This window comes from Nipponia nippon, unplaced genomic scaffold (assembly GCF_047370975.1).
Source record: "Nipponia nippon isolate SJK-2023a ecotype South Korea unplaced genomic scaffold, ASM4737097v1 scaffold_1, whole genome shotgun sequence".
NCBI lineage: Eukaryota > Metazoa > Chordata > Aves > Pelecaniformes > Threskiornithidae > Nipponia > Nipponia nippon.
This window is the reverse complement of record NW_028262290.1, coordinates 108,978,836-109,000,954: the sequence shown is the minus strand read 5'-3', so window position 1 is coordinate 109,000,954 and position 22,119 is coordinate 108,978,836. Positions and strand designations below refer to the sequence as shown.

Below are 22,119 nucleotides of genomic sequence, written 5' to 3'. Positions count from 1 at the left end.
ACATGCAGCATTGATTCTCCAGCGAGCAAAGCTGCCCTACTTCCTTAGGACTTCTAGGCTTCGCATTAATTTTATATCTCAATGCTCTCTGACTGGGGTTTAACATACTCTAGAAGCTGATGCAAAACATCAGCTACTTTTCAATCAAGACAGACATATATATTTCACATGAACGGTTTTTATTCGGTTTGCAGGAACACTCGTTTGTAAAGTGTACTGACAATTCAGTGTTACTACGTGTTGCCTCCTAAACTACGAGCAATTATTACTACAGAAAAAGTTGTTCATCAGTACTTTTTGGGAAAAAAAAAACAAACCAAAAACCGAAACCACAACACCTCTTTTACTTGTACATGGATTCACAGAGTGCTCTTGTACTCATCAGAAAACGCACAAGTGAGAACATAAAGAATGGGGTGAACAGCCAAACCAGGTGGCCTAAGGCCATGATGACAAAACGCCAGAAAGTGGAAACAGTAACAGAAATAGAAACGTTCAAGCGCAGAAGTTTGATGTCCTGCAGGCTAAATTAATTCAAAACCAAATTTCTGCATTAAGGGAAAACAAGTCAACAAGAAATTTGTCCAAAGTATTTGGAAAACCTGCTGATTCAGCAAGTTAGGCTCGGTCAAATTGTTGCTACACATAAAATCAGCAATTAACCTCTGGATTCTAAACTTTCTTTTTGTATTTGCTGCCATTCATATGCAGAAACACACAGTGCATTGTTTCTACTGCCTCCATGGAATTGGACATGTCCAAGCAATTAGATTTAGTTCCAAGCAATTAGACTTAGTGAAGAGACAGGTTTAGGGCACAACATTTAATGTTTGTTTAAAACTAGAAACGTGGGTCTTGAAATCATAAGGACAGATTTGTCAAACAAGCATCTAAGAAAGGGGAACTTCCAAGGTATCACGTAATGAACAGAGAAAAAAATCACGTTAAAGAATACAATGACATCTATTAATCCTGACTAGAAATCACGATCATCCTATCACCTAAGTAAAGTAAGGATTCTTTTCAGTCCAGTTAATGTCAGAAAGCCAAAACCATAACTATTGCGCTTGCTGAAAAATCAGCGGAAAAGCAAATTACTAATGTTAACATTTCCAAGGCTCCTGAAGGATGTGCCAAGGCATGGAATACAACAGGACTCATGTACTTTTCTGTCACGCCTTTAAAAATCTCTCCAAAATACTCCAGTTAATAGAAGCGGTCTTTCCAAACTGTGACTGAGACTAGGTTGCTCTTAGGAGGAAGAGGAGCTGACACTATCAGAACTACTGGTAGTTCAGAAAGAGAAAGGTGTGTTTAATATCCAGGATATGATGCCTTACATTAGGTCTTACATTTTTAATAATAAAGTTGCTAGAGAGACTGAGTTTCAGGGAAGGGGAACAAATTAATTCCTTTACTTTAAACTAACTCTGAGGAATTTTCCTCATCTCCCTAAGGAGGTGGAGCAGGGCACCAAATGATGTTCGTTATTTTCCAGCAAAGCTGAAAATGAGGAAGGTGCTAACAGTCAGATTACCGAGTTAATTCTTAATTCCCTGTTCTAGTGTTCATTCTCATTATGACCTGGATTAAAACAAACAAAACAAAAGAACCTACAAAAGAAAGATGAAAAATTACAACAAAGAGCAACAACACACGGTAAAGAAGGGGGTTAAAAGCAGTTGAGAAAAACAAGGACCACTCCCCTCCACATTTTTCGTGTAAATTATATAATTATTTTTTCAACAATTACCACAGATTTCAGGGCGTACAAGTCTTCTGAATTCAGAAATGGATTTCAAGAAGATTGGCAGCTTTACTAACTATTCAAAACAACAAACCACAAACCACAGCGCTGATTTCAGAACAGAGGGGAGTCCAAGCAGGGCTGCTATTAAGCTTGGGCAATTAAATGGCCTTCTGTTCTTAAAAAAAAACCAAAACAAAAACCACACAAAAAAATCAGAGGAATAAAGTCTACATTATCTCATTGGGTATTTTTTTGCTTTTGCAAAAGTGACCTTTCAAATTTATTATAAAGGCTCTTGATTAAACGTTCTGATTTACAGCCAGTAAAAACACAGAAAAGCAAGTCCTGTATCTTTGCTAGCATGAAAATGCCACAACTGTGCTCATTTTTCAGTTTTCTGAGTTGCACCAATTGTTAATAAAACACTTTAGAAAAAAGGCAATTGCCTTAAGAAAACATTAAGGAAGTGTTAGTCAGCACTGTAACGGTCATCTTTAGAGATCATCAGAGGTGTGAGATGGCAACCGTTCCCCACGCAGCCAGTTTCAAATTCTGCAGAGGACATGAGGATGAAGCATTTTGACCTTGCATGTTGGAGAGGAAAAATCTCTAAATAAAGTATGGATTTACAAACGCACCCATTTGCACCCATAATGGAAATCCTCTGAAAATACACAGAAACAAGAATGATGGCAATTCATAAAGTACTTCTCCTTCTGAAAAATACTTCACTCAGGAGACGAAATGGGGGTGAGATTCATCTGAGTGAATGCAAACACCCACAATGCCCAAGGCTGTAGCTGTATAGGGGGTGTGACTCATCTTAAGGTAAACATCTGAAGTAAATCAAATAAATGATACTCTCAAACTGCCCACTTATCTACTGAGCATAAAAGGAGCAACTGTGAATAGCTACCTGCAGACCTCTAACATTTGGCAAGATGAATCACAGCATAGCTATCTACATTTTCCTAACAGCACTACTGTGGACAGGCAATTTATCCCTTAGTCCCTTGTCCCTTCTCCCCTTGTAAATGTTGTATTTCCTACATATTTTCCTAGCTATAATTTGCAAGAAATGCAATAACTGTTATAAGTCTGAAGTACCTACATCGGAACTGTCTGTAATGGATTATGTGTGCATGTATGGATCCCTGGATCCCTTGCTACGAAGGCAAGGATGCAACGGTATTCCATCTCAATACACGTGCATCATGAAAATGTCTAAAATATTGTCAAAAGCAGCCTGGAATACTTTGAGTAACATAAACTACAGCTGCTGATTTATATCCATCCAAAGAGCTACTGAAGGTTTATGAGCTGTATATTGATGGACTCTTAATAAAGAGAGCTCTTTGGTTTCTCCTGCACTAGGAATTACAGGCTGCTCCAGTGGAACTGTCATTTCCATTTGTTCACTCCATCGCCCACCTAGAACAAATCCACAAGAAGCGGTGTGGGATCAGTGCTAGGCAAAGGACGATGTAAATCAAACCCCCAACTCTGGTGTTGCACTGGGAGCTCATTTAAAGTCCAACAGGAGGAGGAGTTAAAAGTCAGATTAATATCATACGAATGAAAGGAGAGTTATTACACTAAATGTGATGTTTGAGAAATTGTATGCTAAACAAATAGAGAAGGAAACAGAAGGCAGCCCAAGCTGTTTTGCTGACTCTCATGTGCGCATGTATTAAACTTTCAACAGAACATTTTAATCATAATTCTGCAGTAAAGCTGGCAAGCAGTTCTCAACCAGACCTCCTCCCCTCCCTTTCCCAACCTTCTCTGGTTGCACAAGCATTTCTGCAGCTGGCCAGCTGTTCACCACTTCATGTTGTTGTGGGGGAAAAAAGTATAATAAAACGCACAGACCAATAAAAACCAGTGTCAATGTTGCTGAACATGTTGGAAAAGGGCAAGTTCCTCTGCTTCTGATGTAGCAGAATTCTACAGAGAGTAAACTGTCCGGGAGGGCAATAATAATTACTTGGGCAAATGATAATAGTACGGGTAGAAAAAGGACAGCACAACGAACATTGAGTTGTCAAACTGCTGGCTGGTGTTTCTCACAGTGATTTGGAGTCCCATCTCTCAGTAAGCTGTGGCATTAGCCTCACAGAACACCACAGTACCACACAGGACTGTGTGTACTTTTGTGGTCAAAAGCTGGGTCAAGAACCTCTGGCAGGACTTTCTGCATTTGCCAGGATGCACCCACAGCTGCACAATTCTTTCCTCTGCCTTGCTCCCCTCTCTAATCATCATGGTTATGAAGACAGCTTTGAAGAACTGCATGGAGTGAGACAAAGTAAATGCTACCTGAATGGCTTTGAGACGCAACAGCCACCTCATCTGTCACAGTGGCTTGTTAAATTATTGGACCTAAAAGTTGACAATTAAATATCAGCACAATCATTTACCTGCTGATCATTTAGCAGAATTTCAAGCCTGTCCCCCAATCCAAACTGCCTCCCATGCAGTGCCAGGTAGAGAACTGAATATTGCAACAACACAAAGGGAAGAACGCCTGTTTCTAGTCTGTACCCTCATCTTTCCCCCTGTTAAAAGATTAAATTAAAAACTTCCTTTCTTTTACAACTTGCTAATGTGAAAAAATTATTCAGATTTAAATAGAATATGAATTTAAACTGGTACAATTATTCTTGCATAATTCCCTGTATTAGCTGAGAGCACCTTCTCATATAGCTCAAGTTTATCTGGGCAGGGACATAAGATAAGCTTAAAAAGCTGCAGTTTCTAGGAATAAAAGCACCTAAAGCAGTGTTACAGGAGCAGTTTGACTGGAGTGATATAACCAGGGAGCATGAAGGTTGGAGGGATACGAAGTAAGAAGCTATGTTCTACAGCAAGTGGACAATGACACAAGCAACAGAGAAGATCTATCTCCTCCCAAAGGTACATTGTATAAAACGGGCAGCTGGAGATACAAAATGACAGGACGCTTCTTTACAAATCTCAGGCCAGGCTTTCTTCCCAGGAGTAAGCTGAGGACGAGCAGCAGTCGGGGGCCTTCCAGGACCACTCACCTGGCAGTCAGAAGGCAGGAGCTCCCCCAGTGCCTCCCTTCTCCCACCTCTAACCACCCTCACCTCTGCAGCTCGGCTTCTTGCCAGCTCTGCAGAGACCCTCATCTTTCTTCCAACCTTTTGTCAAGACCATACTCACTACCCTGTGCATACTGGCAGCTTATCGCTCCTTCTTTTGCTGACTGCATTTCTTCCTTGTGGGAAGCTGGGACCCATGACAGCAGCTGCACTAGGACCACTTCTCTTGGGGGCTGGAGTGACAGGGATGGGTGGGAACAAAGCATACAAGGAAAAGACAACTAGGGCTTGTGTAAGATGAGGACTAAAACACAAGATCTATTATTTTTTATATCATTTAGCATTTCAGGTTCTTTGATATTAAAAACAAATCTTATGCCTGCAGAGCTGGCAATGGTCAGGCACAACAGACACCCAATACAGAAACCTAGGGCTGTCCTCTCAGCAAACATTTAGATTACTAATGTGACTTTTTCTATCATGCTCACTAAGAATACAAGCGTTTTTGATGCTTTGGCAAGGCTTCTGTAAGTACCAGATACCTTATTTAATAACAAATGATGGAGCAGTCTTAAGAAGTGTCTGACAGAAGGAAAAACAGTGCTGTACTGTTTGTATCAGCAGCTGCAAATGGAGATCCACCTGTGATCTGAGACAGCTGAGGGAATAAACAACTGCAAAAAGTCAGGTTCTTAACCTTGCAACCTTCATAGCTCTGTTAAAGCTCTTTATGTTTCTTTTTTAATGCCATTTTTCCTACGTATTTTTTGACTTTCAAATGAAACAACACCCTCCCCACCACCATGTTCAGAGTTGTCATTGAAAGATTGTGTTACAGCTGTTGCATCTCACTGAATTCAAAACAGTCTGGGTAGAAGCAGTGAGAAAGAATTTCTTTTTTTTAATGCTCTGATACAACCCACTGATTGTGCCATCTGTCCGACACATGATGAAGAATCTCTAAACAGAGAATAGCTGTAGGGGACATAGTACAGTATTTGTAGATCTATGCTTGGTAAGAGATAAGAGCTTGTATTAAAAAAGCAAATTCGGCTTCTTTGAACACAATATATTAGATATGCAGTATGTTTCTGGCACGAAGTGAGGAAAAAAGCCCAGCAGATCTGTCCAGATGGAGGGGGGAAGTACCGCCAAAGGCAGGACAAGAAAAAGGTGCTTGCTCCTGTGAGAAGACCACTTCAACACAATCTGCCTATCATCAGCATAAAGGAAGATGCTGGGAGTTTTAAAGATGTCTTTCTGCAATGCAGGAAGTCACACAAAGGATAAAAAATACACAGCTCAAATTACCATGGAAAGAGTGTGCAAAACTGTGCTAATAAAAGTGACAGAGCTAAGTGCTTCAGCTAAGTATTTAATAGGATTGTAACAGCTACCTCCATAAATCTGTCCATACCAAATATCAATTGTGTAGGGATCTATCTCACTGCAATAATTTCTCTAAATTGGCTCAGCACTGGCGCCTCTCCAATTATTTTCAGTAGTAAGGATAGTACGTCTTTATCCTTTTGACTGGCATAGGACAACATATCATCAAAGAGTCTGATATATTTATAGGTCATTTCACCTCAGAAAAACCTGTGGGTATCGCAGGAACTTTAAAGGCTCAGGGAAAAGCAGCTGAGACTGGAGACAGGCAAACCCTCTACCCATTCAGCAGCTCTGCTTGGATCCCTCGTTGAAATATCTCAGGTTGTCCTCAGCACGGACTGCTGCTGCAGTGAAATGGCTGGGGAATGCCCGAGCACGGCGAGTCCCTGGGTACGCAGGGCCAGGCGAGGACTGCGTAGCCGGCTCCTCTGCATGCCCTATAGGTGTGGAGCCAGCTGAAGGCCAGAGGAGTAGCTTTTAGGCTGTGGAGATTGATGGTCCGTTCAGAGTTTTACTGCCTGCAGATCTCACGCGCTTAATCTTCTCCTTTCTAAAAATGCATTGCTAAAATCCCAATCCCTAGAGCTGGCAAAAGCCTTTCAGCAGCACTACTGTTAAACCTGATGAGAACTGAGGCATTTTAAAGTCATTATGTGTTTAAGTACTTGCTTAAACCGAGTGAACAGAAACACTCCTTCCTATACGTCTAAAGTCAAAACTACAACCTAAAATATTCAATGGCAATTTTTTTTCCGCACATAATTTAAATCATACAGAACTGGAAATACAGCCTGTGCAATTGTTGTAGATTAAATAAAGAACAAGTTAGCTGTCTGTGGTTTAATTACAAGATCTTAAGAGTTTCACTTGAAAAGGCAAAGGAGCTTGTAAATTTAGCAAGACAGAGAAACAAACACCTAAGACCAGCTTTGTGAAACCAATGGAGCCAATGCACTTCAAAAACTGACCGATGGCTACTGTGTTTTCTGTCAAAGTATCCCAACTTGCCTAAAAAACAAGAGTTTGCATTCTACACAGTGAGAAAGCCTGCAAGATCAAAACGCCACAAGTACAAGAATTCAACAAGTTGAGAACGATCCAGTTCTGTGCAGGAGGGATTTACAGGCTATTAACATAACCATCCCGTCAACTTACCAAGTTCAGTTTTAATTACCAGTGTGACAGCAGTCATTGCCTTCAGACTTCGGTTGTGCTGGGCACTGTACAAACAAAAACCATGTGATCGTCCCAATCCTGAAAAAACTACCAGTCAAAGGAACCAAGGCAGTGAGAAGATGGGAAGAGAAGGAAACCAATGGAGCGTGCCGTCTGCTGCCGCAGTTACACAGTGCATCCAGTGACCCAGTCAGGAATAACACTGGCACCATTAGCTTTTGTACAGAAATTTTCATCAGTAGATCTCAGAGCACTTAAAGGATGTCAGTGGCATGACTCCTGTTTTTGAAGCAGGGAAAATGAAGCACAGAGAAGTATGCTTGGAGTGGCCCTGGGTTACCCAGCAAAACCTGAGAAAATGCCTGAGTCTAATGATTCCTAGCACAGTTCTCCATCCGCTGGACTATGATGTTGCTAATCTAAAATATAATTGAAACCTTTAATGGGGTATAGTACAAAAATCTTTTTCTTATGAGGTCAAATGCAGACAGAATATCGGAACAACTATCCAGAACACAGGCAGTGGATATTCACGGCAATAGATATTCATGCTGACATCAGATCATAAAAATCACAGAAGTGATAAACACTTTGTACATAATGAAGCCTGTCTCCTCCTCCATTTCGTAACTCTGTGAGAGGCATGGGGAAAACCCAGTGTTGAAGAGAGTGCTGCATAAAACTGAAGGGTCCTCCATAACTCATAATAAATATTAAGAATTATTAGAGTTTTTCCTGAGGTGGCAGAGCCACCCAGTAATTCCTAAGCCTTCACTGGCTAATTCTGGCGGGAAGTCCTTCCTCCTGCCTCAGACTGTAGACCTGTGACACAAATTACTCATCAGTATCATTAGTTGAAGGAGTTTTTTCTTTGAAGATGTGTACATGAAACTATCTGTGTAGTGGCAATCATAATAAAACCAGATTAAAAGGTAGAGATGTCAGTTTAAAAACAAAACAAAGTAGGGCTGATTCAACTTCTGGAACAATAACCTTCAATATAACCTAATCCAGATACTGCCTTTTTTCAGTGTAGCTATAAAGGGGGGGGGGGGAATTTAGATACCTTGAAAAGGATTTCCTGTGTTTAAAAATATTTTGTCACAAATGTGAACCCAAAGGAAAATGAGCATCTACCCAACACAAGTGAAAATACACTTTTCTACTTCTAGGCCAGCCTGTCTGACATCTCTGCCCCTCTCCCTTACAGACAGAGAGAAAGGTTTTAGATTCTCTAGTTAACCAAAGATGTGGTCTAATTTCAGAACTGATTAATAGTTCATCTTTAAAACACTTAATGAACCAGCTGTGATGCCATCCTTTCTGGGGACCACTCTCGCTCCCCAAGTCTCCATTTCTACTGAAGACTGAGGCTCTGCAGCTGTTTGTTTGTTTATTTTTCCTGCAAAACTTCCTTTTGAAAAACAACATGCTGATGGACTCATTTGCTGTAATGAGGAAATGTAAACCACTGAGACCTATCACAAGACTTCTAACAGTCTTCCCACTAGTTAAGAAGTTGCCCTGAATACCACTATACTGCATAGTTTGAGTTTATGTTAATACTGTCACTGAGATTGGCTATAAGTTATTCAAGCACTTCTGATTTGTGACTGATGATTCCGAAGGAAATTAAACAAAAAAAAAGGTTTAGGAAAGAAATGGTATTTACCCAACATTAAAAGCTGCTTTAAATACATATTTTGGGTTTTAGGCAAACAACAGCCTTAAGTGTTGATTCTAGGAGGAGGAAAATCTTAGGAAAACAACGAGAAACTAACTTGATGTGAATGTAAAATTATGATGGAATGCTACAACGCATTCTGGATCTCTCAAAGTACCAGGTTTTTCTCAAAATTGCTCATAAAACAACAGCAACAATACAATGTACTTGGAGTTTATTCTCATCTTAGGATTTCAGTGTGCTTTTATAAACGCTAATTAATTAAACTTCAAAAGGCTCCTGTGAGATACAGTAGGTAAGTATTATTATACCTATTAAACACATATAAACCAGAGTTACGATGTTTAACTATATTCAGAGATGTTTCTTTTCAAATTGATTTTCCTCTATAAAAGAAGATGCTGATTGTCTATTACTTTTAGAACAGGTTTTTATGAGTTCAGTTTTTAATAGGCAACATTTCACTGCACCTATGTTTGCACACGCATTTACTCATTTAGGGCTTAAAAATACACTGCCAACAAAAAGCTGGTAACATTCTACACAAATCGTTTGGAGACAAGCCTTAAACCAGAACTAGGAGTAATTACGGGAAAGGGCACACCGATCTCATCAGACGTCCCTTTTTCCTGGTTCGTAATTTTGGTAACTTCCCAACCAAATTCAAAGGTAAGAACCAACCTCCCCCTAATCTAGGCAGTTCTGACATAGCTAGGATATTTCCCCAGGGAAATATTGTCCTAACCGCTAAAGACTGACTATATGCATGGAAACACAAAAGACGTTCCAAGAAGTGTTTGTGTCTTTTCTATTTTAACTACGGATGGTTCCATTACTCAAATAAATTATCCACTCTTTCAGATCTTCCTCACATTACAAGCTTGAGAAGTGGACCTGTGTGAACCTGATGAGGTTCAACAAGGCCAAGTGCAAGGTCCTGCACCTGGGTCGGGGCAATCCCCAGTATTAGTACAGGCTGGGGGATGAAGGGATTGAGTGCAGCCCTGGGGTACTGACAGATGGAAAGCTGGACATGAGCCGGCAATGTGCTCTTGCAGCCCAGAAAGCCAACCATATCCTGGGCTGCATCAAAAGAAGCGTGGCCAGCAGGTCGAGGGAGGTGATTCTGCCCCTCTACTCTGCTCTGGTGAGACCCCACCTGGAGCACTGCATCCTCAGCACAGGAAGACATGGACCTGTTGGAGCAGGTCCTGAGGAGGGCCACAAAAATGATCAGAGGGCTGGAACACCTCTGCTATGAGGAAAGGCTGAAAGAGCTGGGGTTGTTCAGCCTGGAGAAGAGAAGGCTGTGGGGAGACCTTATTGCAGCCTTTCAATACTTAAAGGGGGCCTACAAGAAAGATGGGGATAGTCTTTTTAGCAAGGCCTGCTGCGACAGGACAAGGGGTAATGGTTTTAAACTAAAGGAGGGTAGATTCAGACTAAGTACAAGGAAAACATTTTTCACGATGACGGCAGTGAAACACTGGAAGGGGTTGCCCAGAGAGGTGGTAGATGCCCCATCCTTGGAAACATTCAAGGACAGGCTAGATGGGGCTCTGAGCAACCTGATCTAGTTGAAGATGTCCCTGCTAATTGCAGGGGGGATGGCGTAGATGACCTTTAAAGGTCCCTTCCATCCCAAAGCATTCTATGATTCTATGATAAGGAGCACTCGCGATGGTTTGCAACTGTTGTGGACATCACATGTTGTATGTTATCATGTTATATGCAGCCAAGGACAAGGCAATCAGGTAGGATTACATGCTGCTGCCCAGGCACTCACTTTGAAGGAACACAGCATAGTCACACACAACCAGTGCTGAACAAAACCCGACACCATCTCAGCCCAACGTGCCCCAAAGTGAAATTGTGCATTGCAGAAAGCAGTACTTTCTCATCATTTTTTGATTTAGCACAGTTCAGTTTGCTGAGTATTCCCTGCTGGCTCCTGACACTGCATTTCATCCAAGCTCCAGAAGAACAGGATCTATTTAGTAATTATCTAACTGTAATAACCAATTGCTAAGTCTTTCAAGAGCAGACAGAATAATGAATATGTATATGTTCCAAAACTAAAACATGCAAGGCAATATAATTCTACTAATAATTAGCTTTGCTTTGATACAAAATGTCATCTGATTGTATCAGGCGACCTGCATTAGTTAGACACAGGAGGATTTGATTTGTCGCTTTTGGTTGCTCAAGAAGCGAATTCTCTATGGAGAAGAATCTGCTTTGCTTTGCCTCTGAGATTCTGGAGTTCCCATGTAATTATCACTGTGATTGTCATTCCCAGCCAGATTAGTGATAGTGGAGACTAAAATGTCATCTCCAGGCTATGGCAGAAACTATATATTTGAATCAGCCTCTACTAGCTCCAGCAAACCTTGATCTGACAAGGCCTAAAAGGTCTAAAATACTAAGTACCATAATTTAATGCATTTTTCTTTCCAAGACAAAACACTGCATTTTCAAGCAATGGGATGATTTTTCTTCTTCTGAAGCAATACAATCAGCAGCTTGGAAATTTCCTGCTAGTACTGCACGTTAGCTGAACCACTGATTAGGGGGCAGGAGCTTCTGCATCATCTCTTCCCATCAATTTCTTTTCAATTTATCACATGGGAAAAATCACTTATTTCACATCACTCATTGCGTATCACTCTTCCAACAGGGGCAACTCGATTCCCCAAATCCAAGACTTTTCACTATCCTGCTGGGCACAGCACTGCCATTGCTTGCCACAAAGGACCCGCTGTTTCCCTACCTTCCTGTAAGGCCCAGGACGCGAGACTGAGAACCATTCATATTTGTAACTTTTAAGGCATGGGCTATTTCTCTTCCAATATATGATTATACCTAAATGGTGGGGAGACAGAATAATTCAGGCTACAGAAGCATAAAGAACAGGCAAATATAGGATGCGGATGGTGCAACTCACGCAACATGAAATAACACTGCAAAAAGGCAAAGTTATATCAGAAGCACCACTTTTGGAGCAGAGACTGCACCTGCTCGAGGTCAATCACTACACCGCTTGTCACCTGGGATGATTAGGTATTTACCCTCAGGGGCTTAGTTTTGGGGAATAAGCTTTCTGCCAGAGTCAGACAGTGCAAGCAAAAAAAAGGTATGAGCTACTTCAAAACAAAATTTAACATTAATTCCCTGCACAGGTTCCAAGAGACAAAAAAAAAACCCAAAACAACCCCCCCCCCCCCCCCCAAAACCAAAAAAAGAAAGTGCAAAACTAACGTCCATAATACTTCTTTTCTGCATATGGGAAAAATTCACAACCCTTTGTTGGATATTACTTCAGTTGCTTTCTACGTTAGCTCTGTAATGCTTTAGTCAAAGCATCTGATTAAAAAATCAGACTGAAGAGAGAAGGGTTTTTTTTTGCATGGTGATGGCTAGATATATGGATGTGAAGGATATCATCCACCTGATGTTCCTTGGAGGCAAGTGGCTAAAATACCAGGATCTTTCAGAAAGACATGAAAAAATAAACACATTTTGCTTCCTACAGCATAATTCAATTACTTTCCTAAATTTGAAGTTGAAATATTTTACAGATTTAGATGTGAACTCATGACAAGGCAGTTCAAGACAAACAGGTTTTTGAAACTTTGGTTATTACACAACAGGGCAACGATCACAAGAACGACCAATCAAGCTGCAAATTACAACATCAGATGACACCCCAAAAGTGGCATTTCTTCCAGAATAAAATATAACCCATCAATGTTGGATGTTGTTACTACAACGTGCAAATACGTTTCACTCACCTTCCTTTCCCATCACCCTGTATATAAATGTTATGTAGTAGCATAAACGCCCCAGAGTTATAACGGCTGCGGTAAGAATTCTGCAACCTTATGCTCCTGCCAGCTGCTACTATATCTGCAGCAAAATAAAAGAGACATTACAGCCTTTAGAAAGCACCATCAAGCGGCTATTATACTGTAGTTTTACCTTTCAAGTCAGTGATGCAACATGCCAAGAAGGTACCCATGGAACATCTAATCTGCAGTTTCAGTCCTAAAACTGATTTACATAAAAACTACAACTCTAAAAGCAACATGGGCTAGACAGAAGCTTTGTTCATGGCTATATCCCACCCAAAAGCATTCCCTCTGAGCCAGCAGAGATTATATACATCAGAGAAGATACAAATGGGATGAATGTGAAGAGAACTTAAAGTCAATTTAATTATTTCTCAAAGAGGGCTTAAGGAAAGTATTAAAGAGTTTCCAGCTGTCAGGTGAGCTGCTATAAATGCACTTGTGGTCAGCAACCACAGCTTAACAGGAGTATTTAATGAAAGGTCAACTTCCTAAGGCATAATATGGCTATTGCTTTCAGTTACATATACCTCTACCCTCACAGCTCAAGATTTTAGGCGCTCTTGTAGCTGCATATCGTGTTACACCATGTGTATTTACTTCACAGCCTCTGGAAGGGAAGCTAAAACCATGCCAGTTTTCTGTTAAAAAAACCCCAAACAAATCCAAGCAGTTTTCTCTGTTAAAAATTCTGAAAACTCAGGAGAGAGTAAGAAGGGAAATAAACTTATTCTCTGCTTGAAACTCCATGCTTTGGGCCCATAATCCCCAACCCAAGATAATTTCAGTTCTTGGGCAATGAGTTATCTCAAAGGTTACCTGAGTATACACAGGTGCTCTCACACTGACAACTAACAGTTAAAGGGTTGTTAAAGTAGAGATCAAATGTTACGCTTGAGTTTTTAGGAAACTGAATTTAAGTCCATTTTCACACCTACACAACCTCTTTACATTCAGGGATGGACACATACAAGATTACCAACAGTTGACCATATGTTCTAAGAGAAAGGCAGCATCTCTAAATACAATTTTATTAGATATGCTTTGGAAATAGTAACTATGTACGATAATATTCAATACATCTTAAAAAAATACTAAATATCAAACAATGAATTCCTTTGTCCTAATTTACTTCTATCAGGATAAAGAACAATCCCATTGCCCAGGATACTAGGATTCCTACCTTTTGATTAGCTTCACGTACAATCTCAGACCACACAAACGCTCTGTGACTCAGTTTCCTCAGTGAAGAGACTGGGAATGAAGCAGTTTCTCACAACAAAAATGTTTTTCAGATAAGGTAATGCACTTACTTTCGGTAATGCACCTATATAGGTTACTGATGGCAGGTGCTATGTAAGTGCAATGAATTATTTCCTTATGTTTCTCCACTTCCTCCTCTGCGAAGGAGGGAACTTGTCATTCTTCCTTTTATTAGCAAATGCAGCTGGGAGTTAAATACGCTGGTGACTCCGACTGACTGATTTGGTAGTGTTTATGCAAGTAAGCAGCAAGAAACACTAAATCAGAGCATAAACAAATCTTAGGCTAAATGTGCAGATGAAAACCTAACACATACGAAAAATTGTATGTCCCTGAAATTAGTATTCAGTTGGTAAAGATCCCAATTTTATTTTCCGGTTTAATTTTAAAATAATTTCAGTACTAAAGCATAACTGCAGACTGCACAGAGAAAAAATACTGAAATGGTTATTTTCCCCAAATTTAGAAACCATCTGTTTTGAAGTTCTGTTTGGCTAAGCAAATTACGGGACTCGCAGACCAGCTAAGTAGTTAAACACATACAGAATACCTTTTCTTCAGTGCAGGAGAAAAACGTCTTTAGCTGAGCTGTTTTGCATGGCACCTCCAATTTATCCCTTCTCAATTCTCTCTGGCATCTGTGGTGCTGGTGCGAGGGTAACAATCACATCAGGGTGCTCCACAAAGGTTAATGCAGACAATAGCCTGGCAGCATTTCGTGTGTAAGCAAACAGGACTACCATTTCCCTTGCATCTAAAAGGTCAACAAATCAGAACCTAATTCACTTCTTTTATACAAGCCCAAGGGCAGGCACATGACAAAAAAGTCACAAGTTCATTGTCAGTTCTACAATGCCACAGGAAAAATAACAGACAGATTTCAGCACTGCAGGTGAAGTGAACAGAGCGGGGAGCAGAGGCTGCTAATGATCTGGGGCTTTTCTTTGGTAATATCCTGCTTATTTTTTCCTCAGTGAATAGAACAATTTATGTAGAATGAAGACTTAGCCTGTAATTTAATTACCACAGGTTACTCTTTGCATTGTATGATACACAAAGAGCTGATATTAAACTCAAGCTGCTGCAATAAAAAACCCTTTAAATTAATCTAACTACCAAATGTTGTTACTGTGATTAATAATTAGCAAATGGCAGGTGACAAATCAAATAGAATTATAGCATCATTCAGATTATATGAACCTCTTGTCCCACCCTGCTTTTCTAGGGACATCCTTGTTTGTCTCCTTGTTCCCATCAACTTCCAATTATCCAAACATACTTATTTTGTCCCAAATGGCTCTTACAATGGGGGTGCACGACATTCACTCCCATGGCTGTCAAATACTGCATTGTAAATGTCTCATCGACCTTAATGATCTACAGGGCAGAAGAATTCACAAAGGTTAACTTTAACTTGAGGAGACAGGATACTGGGAAGTTGAGAAGAAAGGCAGGAGCCATAAGAAGCAATAGAAGAACAAATAGAAACGGCATCTCCTCTTCTTCTTTTGAGCAGTGGATTGGTAGGTCTTCCCCACCCAAAGCCATCATTCAGCAGTGCTCAGCTTCCCCATCTGCACTTTCAAGCTCTCCCCTAATAACCCACCTTCCCAGCTGCGCTTGTATTCAGGCCCTGAACGTCAGCTGGAAGAAGTTAGGTGCTCAGCCTGTTGATATCAATGGCAAAGTTCACCAGCTACTCAGGTAACAGTTCTGTTCTTATCCCAGCCTAGAATATTGGCCCTGTATACTCTTTAAAATATTACAGTTCGAATTCCTACTCGATACATCATCATTTTGCCTACAGGCTCCATCCTTGCTGAGGAAGAAAGTGTTTACAACAGTATATAATGATAAACATATAAAGCCATCATCAATCATTCATCAGTTACAATTACCATTTGCATCCATTTATCTAATCACAGTCTGCAGTAACTGCTGCACTTAAGCAGTTCAAAACCACTTTAAAGATGGAAATGTTGAGGATAACTACTACATAATTACCTTCACATTTTGTAGCACTCTGCTAACTCATATTTCTGTCCCTTTTCAGGTTTAATGTATATTAAATAAAGAGGAATTATTATTTACATACACCCCCACTCACCTACACACTCACATGTACTGACTGTGACAGTGCAGGTGAGAAATGGCAGAGTAGTCTCATAAACTCTATTTAACATGCAACTTCAGCTGTCTCAGACACTCAGCCTCCTAGTCTATCTCTGCTCCTACTTTAAATACATTGAATTTCACATCTAACTAAAAAAAAAAAAAAAAAGACCCCCCTCTTTTTTTTTCCCTCCTCCTTCTCCTCTGCAAGATCGCCTGCCAGAAAATTATTTCGTATCTGCCCTGGGTGTCAGAATTCATTCTCATCCCTACCTTCCTGTTTCTCCTTTTCAACTCCACTAATTTGAAGATGCCAAACAGTGGGTCCTGAGCTAGTAACAGCTTAAAGGTCAGATAACTTCCAACATTCAGAAGCTAGACAAAAGAGGACAGAAAACAGTTTGTTCTGCAGTGACTACAATAACTTAATTCGCTGTATTACATAAATAATGAATTCCTGAGAGTGGAAGGAGTGATATTTGTGTATTCTCTCACCTTTTCTGTCTTTTTAAAAAATATGATAATATCCAGCTTTCTGCACCAAAATTAATGTTTGTCTGAAGAGCACTCTAAAGATTTGGGGGATTAAATCCAGCTCTCCCTGCAATGCCAATACTGTCATTCCAGCCAGTGAACCATGCAAACACACAACCGCTACTTACCAGTTTTCTCTACAGCATGTGCTTAGATGACAACATGGGAGGACACCCTCCCCTTCTCCCCCACATTTAAATTGACTTTTAACAGAGAGGACAGTTGACAGGGTGCTTTACTATACCTGAAGTTCACAACATGATCCCAGATGGACTTTTTCCTCTCTGGTCTCTTCCCTGCTTTTTCCACCTCTGTGTGCCTGTGGGACCACTGTAGTAGGTCATGCACTTGCTAGGAAAGTTAGCTGCAGTTGCAGCATTTCTAGAAAAAAGCTGTATTAAAAAAAAACCCAAAACACAAACCCCAACAATTTAAGCTTCTAAGAGAAAGCTAGTAACTGGTGGTGTTGTTGAAGCCTGTTGATGAAACACAAACCACCTCCCGTTTGGGTATCCTGGGTGACAGAATCCATTTCCCAAGCAGCAGCGGCTGAGAGAGCAGGAACTGCACCCCAGCACTTCAGCAGGAGCTCAGCCAGGCCCCAGGGCTCTTGAACTCTCATCCTCATCCTCCAATTCTGCTAAAAACTTCTACTACCTCTTTAGCCATGAATGTCAACTGTGCTGTGACAAAAAAAGAAGCAAACCAAGAAAAAAAAAACCAAAAAACCCCATATAATGTATGAAGCGCAGGCTACACAACCTATTCTGTAGATGGCACTGTATGTTAAACAATGATTTTCTTTTTCCCCAGTACAATTTCTGAAGATAATAATCCAGATGCAGCCTCTAACACATACAGAATATGCATTTATTTAAAATCAGGAATCATTCCATGGTATTAACTTCCAACTGTAGCCCCAGAAGTCATCTCCCAATTGCAATTAATTATGCTTATCCCTGTAGTACGTGACTACCAGGCAGGACAGGGTGCACTGAACAGACCCAGCATAGTCAACAGTCCCTGCCCCAAAGGGTTAACAAGACAAGCAGTAGGAGAAGAGAGACGGTATACTAATGAGAGCTAATGATGTGTTCCAGCCCTACTGCTGGATCCCCAGCCTGGTGTGCTACCCACTGAGTCAGCAAGTGGTGCTGTGCTGTGACGACGATTAAAATTTTTGGGGCTTTTTTTTTGTTTGTGGGTTTTTTTTAAAGACTGCCTGCATTATTAGTTACTTCTGAAGGATTTGTTGAAAATGGCGTCAGAGGAGGTAGACCACAAAAATGGCAGAGAAATTCAGGAAACATGGGTGCAAAACCAAGACTGACAAACATCTAGAGAATCATTACCCCAGGAAGTTAGAGAATGGCATAAACTGGAAAAAGTGAATTTCACAACAGTGAGTAAAATTCTTCTGAGGTGATTTTAGCTGGGACACTAAAGTAATTGTGGAGGCATTAAAAGGAACACAAGCTAATCTAGGGATTCACCGACAACAATGTTTGCTTGAGATATCTGGGATGCAAAATTAATTACCAGCAGGAGAGCTCGCAAAAATCCAAGACAAGTCTTAAATGGACCAGGTCTGTTCCAGAACTACACTAACATAAACACACAGAGTAACAAAAGGCAGCAGCAAAGAGAAAGTGGCACGCACAAGCTCTGAAGAACCAACCAACCTTCCTACTGTACCCTGCAAATGAGCAATATACATCTCTACATAAGCTCACAACAGAAAGCTGTCTTTCAGAGTATTTCCAGCATTTGTTGATTTGCACTTGCCAAAAAACAGTTTGCAGGCTTTTGGAATGTTAAAAGGTAAACACAGCAACCCTTCATATTTTAAAAAAGGAACAATACTTAATTATTCTAGTACAACTAAGATTTATGTTGATGTTAGTATTTCATACATTGCAGCCCATAACATGATGTGGAAAATTTTCCTTGTTCCCTAGTGAGTGCCTTGCGTTGGCTGCATACATGGTTTTAAACGTGGATTGAAAATCTTGCTTCGCCTGTGACAAACAAAGCCACAAAAGCATGGCAAATTTTTAGCACTGTAAAAAAAAAAAAAAAAAAAAATTAAAATCCACTGTGGTTGATTCACTCTATCCAGAGCGTTTTGTTTTCTTACAACTATGCAGACACGTACCATATTCTAATGCTTTTGGCTATTTTAATGAAAACTTTATTATTGTTTAAAAATTCTGGTAGGTATCCAGAACCCTTTTTTCCAGAATCCTGATATGAAAAATTTACTTGATGCATGGACCTGACAGCTGTATTGGTAGGAAACCACATCTGTTGAACTACAGGTAAAGAAGCCAGATGCAAGAAGTATTTGAAAGTCATTTGTCTTACCACGTCTTCATACTTTGCCCAGACATTCAACAGTAAAATCAGGAGGAATTCATGTAAATTACTACAGCCAACCAGCAATACATAAAAGATGTGCAGAGCTAGAAAAGGGAGCTTTATAGCATTGGTGAGTGAGAAGAGATATTCGAATAGGAACCAGCACTGACAGCTAACCCCGGAGACGGAGATTAAAGTCACTACCACCTTATTTTACATACAGAAAAGCCATTTCAGGCATTTTTGAAGGTTATATCTCCTGCTGCAGAGTTTGACTTGTAGGAAGTACTTCTGCACATGTTTAACTTTACCCACTGAATAATCCCTTTATATTCCACAGAATTAGTCACAGGTATGAAAATACATGGATGTCTAAATCTTCTGATGAAGATGTGCAATTCTCCCATTAATTCCACAAGCTCGGTATTAAGCTCTAATGTTTTCATAAAACATGAATTCTTCAATGTATGTTGGATATACAGACCACAGGATGGCAAGGTGGTTTTCAAGGGTTTTACAATGATTATGTGGGGATAAATTTGGAAGAGGTACTTTATTTGTGTGTACCAAAGGTATTCATAAATTGTGCAGGTCAGCTGAATCTCATCTTGTTAAAACCTCTTAAATCATGTAATGAATTGTTTCCATGCTGGACACACTTGACCCAGCTTACATGTGTTTTAGATAACACTTCTAAAATTAAAGCTATTCTGTCTATTACAGAACAAAAGAATGAAACAGATAGGAAGAAGGCAAGGAATAATTAATTATTCTTTGAGTGGGAGAGAGAGTTGACTAAATTTATTGGGATGAAAACTAGAATTTGACCTGTGAAATGAAAGGAAAACTGACCGTGCTTCAGCTTCAACTGACTAGACCCAACAGACTATCTACAATATCAAACCACATAATTATTATTAAACGATGATTGGAAATGTAGCACCTGTTAAAAACCAGAATGTTAACCTTTAAGCTATCATCATCCCATTTCAAAATACATGAAAGAAATACCATGAAGAATACTGGCTCATTCATGCCACATGAGTTTTTAATTCTACATTGAGCTTTTAAATGCATAATCCAGATTCATGATATCAAAGCTCTCTATAATTGTTTTGCCTTTTTTTTTTACTGTATCAATGCTTTATAAAATGGAAAAAAACCCCTGATATTTCTCTTTATAACTTGCTTTTTCCCCTGGTTTGTTTTTATAAGCAAAACAAACCCTAACTTTCTCTCCAACTCCTCTGCTTTAAATCAAGAAGCAAGCTCCTGATGAGTGTTCACGCAGCTGATTAGAAAATTGTCTTATAAGCAGCATCATTAAATGGCATGCCAATCAGCCGTGATACAGTGGTATTGCTGGTGCCTGCGTAAATTACAGAGTTATGCCCTACACTTGGGAAACCTAAATGTACAATTCTGAGATTTCTTATTGGCAATTAGATTATAAATGCTGTGTTCTAATGCTTAATAGCATGAGAATATATTTATCACATACTGTATCCACAGAACACAGAAAGGAAAAAAAAAAAATCTAATTGGAGGAGACTTTTTGAAGAACCTGTTATGAAGGAACCCCCAACACTGAAAGCTTATAAAAGAGGAACCTTTTTTTAGGTTTTTCAGGAGTGATGCCACAGGAAAGCTACACGGATGGCAAGATCTCTTGACATCCATTCCACCCCCATTTATTTGGATTTACTATTTGTTTTATGACATGTATCACCACCCCCTTAAAATATACTAAAAATATTTGGACTTGTTTGAAAGCTTTCATTGGTTTTATCAATATTTTCTTATTAAACACAAGGAAAAGCTTCAAAATGTAGATAACACAGGAAACTCAGCTACCATATACTGACCTAGACTGGTATTGATACAATGTGATGTGCTACATACAATTACCTGTTGATAGAACATGGACCCACATTCACTTGGATATAATACACACGGAAGATGACTCTTAAGAAATGCTAAGGCTGCAAAGTCATGGACTTGAGAGCTACGGGATGCCAGAATTAAAGTTTACCTGTGAAATTTTAATTCAGGTTCTTTAGCTTTCATCCTTTAATTATACAGTCACACTAACCAAGCAGGCCAGACTCTTTCAGTAAATAGTATTCTCTTAACTGACCCACTTTGAGCCCCGATTCCTCACAGTGCTTTATGCCTTATTTACTGCATAGATTTAAACTGCATTGAATGCATGCATATTAAATTCCTCATGGGCTTCTGTATGTTGCTCATTACAACAGAATCGATAATGCCATTGCACCTGTTAAACTGTTCCAGAGCAAAGGCACAGACACATTAATGTCAAAAGTAGGTATCTTAAAGATGATACTACAGCTTTCATTTTGGAGTATCCTGTGCTTTACAGGACCCAGGCAGAGCTCTCAGGAATGTCAGAGTGCCGAGAGCTCAGCTCGAGTGCTAAGAGAAATGAACGGCTAACTTGCAAGTAGCTGAAGTACTCGCATAGAGTAAAAACTCCAGACAATCAACTGCCTGAACCACAAGAAAATCCCACGTTTCAGCAGTACTTCACCTTATTCCTCCCAGGTATCTCAGTTTCTGCAGTGGGAGAGGCTGAGGTTGTACACATCTGCACCTTCAACTATGGCTCCAGATTCATTCCCAGAGAATGCACCCAGGACACTGAATGATGCTGGTGTCCTGAATCTACAAGCACGATTACATCCAAAACCACTACTTAATTTTACTTCTCTGTTTCTGGTTTTCCCTAATTTGAGAGTTTGAATTGGTAGCCGTAAGAGTGCAAGTAAAGAGTTTTCCTTCTTGTTTTCAAATCAAATGTCTAGTGCCGTCTTTTGCTGTTGGATCAATACCCAGGCAGATCCTGTGGACAGGCCTGCATCACTTGAGCTGACCAGTTTACTGACAGTAGAATTACGTTATTGTGCCTGGACAGCA

The 22,119-nt window shown here is 40.0% G+C and overlaps 1 protein-coding gene across 11 annotated transcripts in view; it reads right to left on the bottom strand.

Moving 5' to 3' along the window:
* The window catches only part of TPK1 (thiamin pyrophosphokinase 1), a 306,307-nt gene that overhangs the window by 32,640 nt on the left and 251,548 nt on the right, over nucleotides 1–22,119 (bottom strand). For 5 of the 11 annotated variants that reach the window (XM_087766426.1, XM_087766368.1, XM_087766384.1 and 2 more), the window contains one exon: nucleotides 17,750–18,884. The exons of 2 other annotated variants lie outside the window; for them this stretch is intronic. In XM_087766426.1, coding sequence (XP_087622552.1) covers nucleotides 18,814–18,884 — 71 coding nt within the window. In that variant the 3' untranslated portion in view covers nucleotides 17,750–18,813. Of the gene's footprint in view, nucleotides 1–12,858; nucleotides 12,974–14,728; nucleotides 14,933–17,068; nucleotides 17,217–17,749; nucleotides 18,885–22,119 lie in introns of those variants that run through there. 4 more of the 11 variants (XM_087766394.1, XM_087766420.1, XR_015706569.1 and 1 more) reach the window with 3 other exon arrangements.